This window comes from Sinocyclocheilus grahami, unplaced genomic scaffold, assembly GCF_001515645.1.
Source record: "Sinocyclocheilus grahami isolate Dianchi unplaced genomic scaffold, SAMN03320097.WGS_v1.1 scaffold567.1, whole genome shotgun sequence".
NCBI classification, from domain to species: Eukaryota; Metazoa; Chordata; class Actinopteri; order Cypriniformes; family Cyprinidae; genus Sinocyclocheilus; species Sinocyclocheilus grahami.
The window spans coordinates 184,017-194,878 of NW_015505746.1; the positions used below are offsets into that span (position 1 = coordinate 184,017).

The 10,862-nt window shown below is 35.7% G+C and overlaps 1 protein-coding gene across 1 annotated transcript in view; it reads right to left on the reverse strand.

Annotated features, from left to right (window-relative positions):
* Nucleotides 1–10,862, reverse strand: part of LOC107556418 (D(2)-like dopamine receptor) — a 71,540-nt gene that overhangs the window by 21,022 nt on the left and 39,656 nt on the right. The window contains exons 3-6 of the mRNA XM_016239534.1: nt 9,702–9,727; nt 8,398–8,534; nt 6,015–6,214; nt 4,986–5,072 (exon numbers count right to left, since the gene is read on the reverse strand). Coding sequence (XP_016095020.1) covers nt 4,986–5,072; nt 6,015–6,214; nt 8,398–8,534; nt 9,702–9,727 — 450 coding nt within the window. The remainder of the gene's footprint in view (nt 1–4,985; nt 5,073–6,014; nt 6,215–8,397; nt 8,535–9,701; nt 9,728–10,862) is intronic.

Sequence of the window (10,862 nt, forward strand, 5' to 3'; positions counted from 1 at the left end):
GTTATTGTTTAAGTTGCTCCACCTGTGTCTCCCTCGTTTGGTTCCTATTTATTCTCCTTGTGTCTGTCATCCTGTGCTGATCCGTCATTTCTCATTGTGTGTGTTTTGTGTCTGCATGTGGTGCAGCTTTGAGCCTGCTTGTCTGTTTTGTGGTTTGAGTTTGTTTTTGTTTCATTTTTATTATTCCAAATAAATAACCATTTCTCCTGCAATTGAGTCCTCGCTTCATCTCCCCGCACGCACCGTGACAAGCATCTACTGAATATTATCATAGCAGCAGTAGCAGAAGTTTTAGTAATGGGTCTATTGACTTTGTCATGTTGTGCCGCTCGCGTCTGGTGTAGACACTGTGTTAGAGTAAAATAGGCATTCGCCTAGCTACTTCTGCCTCATCTATGGATCTCTCAGCAGTTCAGTCTCTTGTGCAGTAGCAGCAGCTTGCAGGAATTCAGTCATCAAGATCTTTCTCAGCAGCAGCATGCACAACATTTTTATGTTGCGAATTTTCATTAGAACACAATTAATATAAAAGCAGACAACTGCATTTAAATATAGTCACTGTAGTGTCCTGCTCAAGACCATCTTGGAACGAGCCATGCATTTAGCAATGATGTGTTCTTACAATGCAAACATTATTGTTCTTATATGCAATATAAATATTTTAAATTATCAAAATAAATGAACAGCAGCTTTTGAGGCAGAATTAATCATGGACATATGACACCACAACTACAGGGTGTACAGTGATTTATTCTTTCACCAAATATTTTGTTTAATAAGTTAAAGGTAAGTATTTCCATTGCAGTAACGTTAATGAACATCAATGGGGGGAAAAAAAATACAACTCTTGAATGACAAATTTAAAACTATTTGCTCAGGCCGCCTGAGCCAGGTGGTTGCTGGGGGTTACTTCATCTATCAGCCTACAGTGTGATTCCTGTTTGTTAACGACACACAGTGCGCATTTCTACCTAGGTAAGTTTGAGCTATTGGCTCAGACACACATAGGTATTTAGGTCATTAGTTAAATAAACCTAAGGGTACAGCACCCAAGTTCACATCGTTAAGCCACTAGTTTAAACTATCTGGTCAACTGATCAGGTACACACAGCAATAGTCCACTATAGTGGTCGACTGATATATCGCCAAGGCCAATATATCGGCCGAACACTAGCGTTAAGCCATTCAGCAAAGCCAGCCCAGGTTCACATAGATAGCAAACACACGGTCTCACGGCTCTCCGGAGCAGCAGCAGTACATGTCTTGGCAACAGATCTGCTTGTTCTGGGGGGGTTTTACCTTTTATATTTCTTCAGCCTATAGGGATGATTTTAAGCATATTATTGTACAGCAGCAGCATACATATTTAAATTTTTTTTTTCTTCTTTCAGCTTTGTTGGGGGTTTATTTTATATGCTATTTGTGCAGCAGCAGTATGTCTTAAATACTTACGGCACCGTATCACCGTATGCATTGGCAGTAGCAAGTTCCTGTACTTGCTTTCAGCAGCAGCAATAATCTACAACTACAGCAATAACCAACAGCAGCAGCGTAGAAGATCTATTCCAAGACCAAATACATTAACATTGTCATATCCATCACCATGTTAAATCTTCAGAGAGTTGTCATGATTGAAATATATAGTTCAGTCATGAAACTCTAGATGGCGCAGGCTGATGGGTTGTTAATGTAACTGATGATATTCAGAGAGTTAAACAACTTGGCACAAGCTGATTGGTTCATGCTGCATATGCAGCAAATTAGCTTACTGACTTGCATTTATATGGCTGGCTAGCATTCACTAGAGATTTTTACTGAAACCCTCCACCTTCCCCAGCTCCACCTGTATAGATCTGCTACGGGTTATTTTATATGCTATTTGTGCAGCAGCAGTATGTCTTAAATACTTACGGCACCGTATCACCGTATGCATTGGCAGTAGCAAGTTCCTGTACTTGCTTGCAGCAGCAGCAATAATCTACAGCTGCAGCAATAACCAACAGCAGCAGCGTAGCAGATCTATTCCGTCAAGACCAAATACATTAACATTGTCATATCCATCACCATGTTAAATCTTGCGAGAGTTGTCATGGTTGAAATATAATTTTTCTACCATCTCATAGTTTCCTATCACCATGTCCCCTTAGGGGCTCTGTATATATACAGGATCAGCATCTAACATATACATCTAGTTATGCATAATTAAGACTTTCATTTATGAGTAAATGATGGAGAAATAAAGTGTATTTTAATTTAACTAAACATTAAATAGAGACTAATAAAAGCTAAATAATTTGCGCTCTTTGTAAGGTTTAATTTAATTGTCATGAAATGATTAATTAAGTATGAAATAAGTGCAACATCATGTTGTGTAACATTAATGTGTGTTTCACTCATTGACTGATTTGTACGCATGTGTTAAAAGGGGTTGTTAAATAAATGTGATACTGTAATAATTTAATTTATTTTATAAACGCAATAAAATCAACCTATGAAATGCACTCAATGCACTATATATGTCTAGGCTATGTTTATTAACCACCCGGTTTCATTTTGTAGTAATACAGTTTTTTTTCAATTGGCTAACATCCCTTTGTCCAATCTATCATCACATTTTCAAAACTCTAAACACAATTAGCAAAACATCCGTCTGTTGTGACCATACCATTAACACAATTCATGTTGTTTTTACACAATATTCAGTCAATTAACATGTTTCTAAAATGCTTAAATTTTCTTTTCACACAAGTTTACCCCATACCAAAATCATGGATCATTCTTATCTTTTTTTACAAATGCTTAAACACCGCATGACAGAAATGAAGACCTAATGTTCCAAACTTTAAATATAGTGTAAAGCTTCTACTTCTGCAACAAATTAGCTGATAAGAATGATTTTGATTACTGATAATTGAGAAATAGCTAATTCAAATCTTAATTAATAATTTCAAGTCTTTCCATTACATATATATTCCTATTGGATAGAAAACCTGTGCCAATGTTTTGACTGAATGACTCGATTTTGAATCGGGTTTGCTGTGTTTTGATAAGAGTTAGTAAATGTAGAAAAAGCTATTCAGCATTTTGAAACGTAGAGTTTGTATTTATTTAACAAAATGTGGTTTTGGCCAGCAAATTAACTATTTGGCTAATTGTGTGATGTAGGTGTGTTGCTGTGTTAAGAGTTTAGAAAAAGTACTTTAAGTATTGGTAAACGCTTGTTAGCAATTGAAAAAAAAAAACTGTAATAAAAGGAAATTGTGCAACTTTTGTGAATGAAGTGCAATATATAATGAGTCTAATTTACATAAAACGTATGTGTGTTTTCAATTTTAGCACTAAAAAATGCACTGCGGCTAGTTAGCGAATAATTAGGTATAGTTAGTGAATAACAGGCTAGTTAGCAAATAACAGGCATTTGCATTGACATGTGTAAAAGTGGCATAATCACTTATTTATTGAGGCAATAAAAACTTTTTTTTTTGCAGCAAAATTACAATCGGTTATGTCTTTAGCAAGCATTTACCTAAACTTAACCAGCCACCCTTTACACAAACCTTGTTACAGTAGCTAAAAGTCCAATGCCCATAAAGATACTAAATGATTAGTAATCGTTTATAAACATTTACAAATGATGAATAGTTTCAATTTTAGATTGGCTACTGCAAAAACATGAATAAATGATTAGTAAAGATGTGTGAATAGGCTAAATTCAGGTTTTTCGGGACACTTTTTGCCATTGAGATGACTGCTCATAAAGGTATTAATGATTAATAAACATTTATAAACATTTGCAAATGATGAATTGTTTCCACTTTAGAAAGTAACTTTGCAACTACATGTCAACTAGCAGTTAGTAGAGTATTAGTAGACTGTCTGCTTAATATATTCTAACACTTTCTTTGTCAACTTATTCTACTAACACTAAACCTACCCTAACAGTCTACTCTGAGAGTTAGTAGACATGTAGTTGCAAATTAATGAGAATTAGTTGACATGTAGTTACAAAGTTACTTATAGTTAATAGAATGTGTAAAGTGGACTATCGAAATAAAGTGTAACCTTATTTTTTCATGGAAATCAACTGGCTGTCTTACAACCCAGGCTCAGTGGAAAAATTACCAACATTTTTGCAAAACTCCAAAAATATACCTATACATACAATTCCCTGCAGGTTTCGGCTGAAATAAACACTAGAGGCAGTAAAACACCAACAACTTGTATTATTTTTCAAGCAAATCATGATTACAGGGCAGATGGTCAATTAATGAAGACTCACTTCTACGCAGTTCCTTGCATTTAAAAAAAAAATGTTTTTGGTGTTACAGAAGCAACGCAAATATAAGGTAAAAAATGTCACCATATGGCATGGATTTTTTATGAGTTGATTATTTAGTTGTCTTTGTATATTAAGCTGAGATACTATATATACAGTGGTGTGAAAAAGTGTTCGCCCCCTTCTTGATTTCTTATTTTTTTGCATGTTTGTCACACTTTAATGTTTCAGATCATCAAACAAATTTAAATATTACACAAAGATAATGCAAGGAAATACAAAATGCAGTTTTTAAATGATGATTTCATTTATTAAGGGAAAAAAGCTGTCCAAACCTACATGGCCCTACGTGAAAAATTAATTGCCCCCTCCTGTTAAATCATGAAAGAACTGCAATTAACCACATTATTTTAGAAAGCTGAGTTAAATTTCACTAGCCACACGCAGGCCTGATTACTGCCAGACCTGTTGAATCAAGATAAATAAAAACTATGTGGTATGTATTTAGACTTCCAAATGGCCAGCTCCTTTTTCTGTACAGATTTTGTTTCATAACTGCACTTCTCTCCCCATAATGAGGCAAAGAGCACCGAGCAATATTGGATGTAATGGTGTAAATGTAGAGTCAGCTGCATACATATATCTACAAAATAACATGATATTTTACAAATTATTTTTATGACTTGTTTTATAAGAAAAGCACACTTACTGCTTTCTTGTTTTTGGCAAGTAAACCCCCGTTGGTCTTAATGATAACTGTGCACAGTTTCACATCTTCAGGATGAGTGCACTTTTCCTGTGGAAAGGGTAATAAGAATTTGATTCAGCATGTGGTCGACATTAAATTCCAAAGACAGCATGGAGCCTTGAAAATCATTCACAGGTATATTTGGCGCCTCTTGATGACAGACAATGCAAATAAATCCACTGAACACAAAAGAGATTTTCTAGCACTAAAAGCCGAATGAGAAAGAGATTGCTTCTGTAATTTGTAAGTACCACAAAAAGTCCTTGGGACCCTTTAAAACTTGATGGCTGAACCCATTGATCCAAAGTGGCCATTAAAACCAGCTGGTGCAAGAAATCGATGATGAAAGAGCGCAAAGGTCAGAAGAATGAAAAAAAAAATTGTAGCTCTTCTGTATTGTGATGAAAATAGAATATGAATAAGGGGTAACAGGTATATCATATTTGCAATCTGCTCTGACACATAAATTGCACAGGGAATTATGTTTAAAAACCTTACAGCTCAGGAAAAATGGCAATGGTTTCTTTTGCTTTAACATCTTTACTTTCACAGTGTCCAGTGGGTAATGCATATTCAATAAAGGCTGAGGAAATGCCCCCATAACCAGATACCAAATACACAGTGGAGATGCTGAAATTAGACTGTCTAAAGATAAAACCACCATTAATTTTCATCAGTATACCTATTAAGATATATATCTGCCATTGGCCACAATCAAGCATTCAATTAATCTAACAACTGACCAGAATATTGTAACACAATACTGAATCCAAGGGCGAGTAAAGATTTTGGGGTCACTGTATCACCGGCATTGTCCTGCAGGTCCTGGCATTACCTCAGGAATTCTATAATTAACACTGACAGCTGCTCCCCCTATTTTCTAGATAGAGGGCAACTCCATTTGTAAAACAACACTGACACCAGTGTCTTGTCCAGTGGGGAGTGCTTGGTATTTTCCCTGAGGCTACTGTCGCACATGGTGCATATCACCTTGAGAGGGGGCTGAGCATCAGCGTCTGTTTTCTGGCAGCTCCGTTTAGTGTTGACCCGTTTTCGGCGCTTGCGAAGAACCACGTAGATCTGCACGTACACGAGAAGGGTGATGATGAAGGGCACGTAGAATGACATTATGGAGGAGTAGACAACAAAAGAGGGGTTGGCGATTTCACATAGGGTATCATCCCGTGTAGCTAAGAGAGAGAGAGAGAGAATATATGGTTACACAATTAATTATGGTTGCAAAACGAATTAGTTCATTGAGGCACTGGTAAATGCCTGTATGGCAAATTTCCCCTAACAATTGCAAATTAGCTCTAGATTATAATTAGATTAGAAGCATACTGGAACATTTATAACAGTATGACAACGATGTTGAGTGAACTCAAAACTGAATGCAAATATTGTTCTGGAAAATAGAGTATATGTAAGTACATAGAAATATATACATATATATATATATATAAAATAAAACGTTTGGGATCAGTAAGATTTTTATATTTGGTCTTGCCATTGTAATTACACAAAGGGATACTAGGTAATATTTACTAAAACATGTACTTATTATAGATTTAAGTTTAGGGTTAAGTTTTGTTTTAATTGCACGCAATAATGCTTGTACTACAGGACATTTGAATGCTTGATTCTGGCTGGCTGATGAATGTTCTAAGGCAGGGTTCCTCAAATCTTGCCCTGGATGGCCAATGCGCTGCAGAGTTTAGCTCCAACCCTGACCAAACTCACCTACCTGTGATTTCCTAATGATCCCGAAGACATTGATTAGCTTGCTCAGGTGTGCTTGATTAGGGTTAGAGCTAAACTCTGCAGGAAAGTGGATCTCGTGGGCCAGATTTGAGGATCCCTGTTCTAAGGTGTGCAATTATTTTTCAGAAAACACACAGCTAAAGTAGTTTCAGGCAGGTCTTGACAGCATTACAGCATCCACTTGGAAATTTGATTTCAGTAATGAAATGATTTCAGTTAATTTAAAGGTCCTTACAATCTACAACAGCAAAAGATCCAAAACTTACCAAGACATTGATCAAGCAACTAAATATAACAAACATCAGGATAAAAATGACAAATCATTTCCTTGTTTTTGCCATGAAATTACATCTTACTATCTATGGAAAGCACATTCTCTTTCTTTTTGAAATTAGCAAAGGAGTCTTAGGATGAGATTATTAGAAATTTATCCTATGGACAAGAGTATTTTAAGGACAAAAACCTGACAAGTGTCTTAAAATAAAACACCTGACGATGCCTTGAGGTGTGGTAACCGTAGTATAACAGTATAACACTGTGTCCTAACCAGATGTGACACCGCATCATGTGATAAAAGGTATCGTTTCCATGTTTTTGTCTTAACTAGATGCAATGGTTTCTGAGATGTCACAGCTAGAACAACATTATATAAATTATTTCTGATTATGTGTTTCATTTATTGTTAAAAGGGTCTAATGCTTGATATTTTCCTTGACATTTATAGTCATACTGAAAGCAACTATGCTTAATTTACCTCAGATCTTGAAAAAAATAAAAGAAACATACACAGCTCTGAACTCAATGTGAACCAACAAGTGTATTTTATGACAAAGATTATATCAGTCACTCAGTATGTATTTTAATAATTTTAAAATGGGGTAACACTTTACTCGAAGGGGTGTGCATAAGACTGACATGACACCTTCATAATCATGACATGACACATGTCATGAATATGAAGGAGGTTTTATGCATGTTTATGACAACTGTCATTAAGTCTCATTCGATCAGCTATGTAATTTGTAATGCAAATATGACATTATTTGACCTACCCCTACCCCTACCCTTACCCCTAACAATAGCCCATAACAAAGGCATCTCAAACAATGTCATCTTTGCATTCAAAATTACATAACTGAGCGAATGACACTTAATGACAGTTGTCATAAATATGCATAAAAAACCCTTCATATTCATGACATGTGTCATGTCATGATTATGTAGGTGTCATGTTATGATTATGAAGGTGTCATGTCAGTCTTATGCACACCCCTTCAAGTAAAGTGTAACCAAAAATGGTTTAATATTTATGAATTAGATTATGTACTAATCGAGTGCAGTGCACTGCCCAAACGTTCTTCTGATTGGCTGTGATTTTTTTTTATCGATTTTGTTGCGTAACATAGCCATGTCATGTCTGGTGTGCACAAACAAATTGCTAGTTGCTGGAATCGTACTGCATCATGTTTGAGTAAGACATGGTTTAACAATGGAATTACGGACGTTGGGCCATTGGACATAGCATTGGAATGCTATTATGATGAGTAAATAATTTTTGTGTGAACTGTTCCTTTATGAATGTTAGGGAAATAAATTAAACTCAGACATTTACCTGTGTTATTTAATCCAAACAGCAGGGGGCAGGAAATAGCGAACGAAAGCACCCAAACCACCGAGATCATTACCGTGACTCGTCTCTTGGAGCTGTAGCGTGTGTTGTACAACATCGGCATGGCAACAGCCGTGTACCTGCACGGGAAGCCCAGAGGGAAGGAGATGAAGAGGGGGTGGATTTGCATTCAGGCAGACAAACAGAGAAGGACACAATGGTGGTCACACCTGACCAGCTGCCTCTGATACCAGCTGCCATTATTGTGCCATCATGTCTCTTGCTTTTGTAACTGTAATAAACCTAAACATCATCATGATCATCACCATCATTTCCAAAGCTTTCAGGGGTCTTCCTACTCTCACAAAAAGCATTTACATCATGGGGGAGTTCACTAAGCATGGACTACATTGTCTGAAAGTATTGTTTGTTAGTGATGTCTGCATTGTTTTAGCACTGAATTCAACACTCAATGGAATCTGCATGGCAGAATTCTCTGTTTGCAGCAAACTACTGCATGCTTCTGCCATACTTTACTGGGACTCTTCTGAAAGCCAAAAGAATGCCAACAGTACCTGTTTATATTGTTCTTTTCCAACAAATGATCATGATTTGATGAATTACTGCTACCATGATCAGTAAAAATGTAGAATAACACCTCTTTTTAACTAATATTCAGTATACCACCTGCTTTCTGTGGATGGGAATAGCACAGTCAATTTAGCACCTGATTAAACTGACTTACATGTGGTTAGTGAATAAGACACATGTTTTTGCCCTGAAAAACTATTTAGTGAATTCATCCCTCTGTATATTCCACAACTTCACCCAAAAATGAAAATTATGTCATCATTTACTCGCCCTCATGTCATTCCAAACCTGTACGACTTACTTTCTTCTGCAGAACACAAAAGATGATATTTTGAAGAACGTTGGTAGCCAAACAGTTTTGGTGACCTTTGACTTCCATTATATGGATGAAACATCTTTCTTCCTGTTCCACAGAAGCAATGAAGTCAAACAGGGTTGAAACAACATGAGGAAGAATCTTAATTTTTTTCAACTATCCCTTTTGCTGTATTTCATTTTTTCCTCACTATTTCTAACAGATGACTCAACTGATGGGTTAAATGACATTTGGAGGCTAGCCACAACTGTATAAATCAACAAGATACAAGATGCCAATTTGATACGGTACATACAACAACCCCCTATTCCACTGCCCACAAAGATATGTAATTGATCTATGGTATTCTTGCCATTTAAGAGAATCATTACAATTTTCCTGAACTGACAGCAGAACCTACCTGTCAATACTAATAGCGCACAGATTATTACATCAGAGCACGCCTCTTTCGCGCAGCATACAGCGGTGTTGTGCATTTTGACCAGTTGATGGGAAAAGTATTCTTAAAATGCATTCAAAATTCGGAATAATTTGTAATATATAATTATTCACGGTATTTAGAAGTGCCCACGATAACAATATCGTGCATATTCATTACCGTGATATATATGCATTACCGAATACCGGCACATGTCTAATTGTGAACTAACATGAACATTGTTATTAATGAACATTGACAAAGGTTAATAAATGATTTAAAAATATATTGCTCATTGTTAGTTCATGTTCGTTAATGCATTAACTAATGTCAGTGAATGAGACCTTATTGTAAAGTGCTACCTAGGTATTCTATATATAAGTACATAAAAATACAAAGAAAATGTATACATTTGTGTATATGTATATAATATATATGTATATAAGTGTATATATTACATTAAAGGGATAGTTCACCTTCAGTTGCTGGTCCCCATTGACTTGCATACACTGTAAAAAATGACCGTGAATTTAACGGTAAAAGACTGTAAAAATGCTACAGTATAAACCTGTTAAATGGTTAACGGTAAATTCCCCTACTATATTCGGTGAAAAGCTGTATTGGACATTACATGTATTGGACATTAATTTTATGGAAGTATACAGTTTTTGGAAGTGAAAAATACCATATAATTTACAGTGAATAACCATAAATTGACATTCCCAGAATTCCCTGCGTTACATTTAAAATTTGATGTTTTTTTTGTTGAAATAACTATGTTTATTCTTAGTTTTTTCTTATCAGTTTTGTATATTAGGGTTGTGTGTTACATCTAATGTTGTTAAATGTTGAAAATTATTTCAGTTTCATGTGTGTTACCATGATGGTGTTTAACGTTTGTGTGAATGACATTGATATGTTATTATTTAAAAGTTGCTTGTGATGGGCATTATGTGATTTTCTCATCACCACCTGCAATTGGTGGTTATTACTGTATTACAAAGGTACAAAATAGGGATGGGCGATACCCCTTATTTTGTTTTCGATACGATACCGATATTTTTCAAGGCAGTATCGTCGATATCGATACCGATTCGATACTTCTGCACTAAACTTTTAAATTATGAAATTGATTACATTATT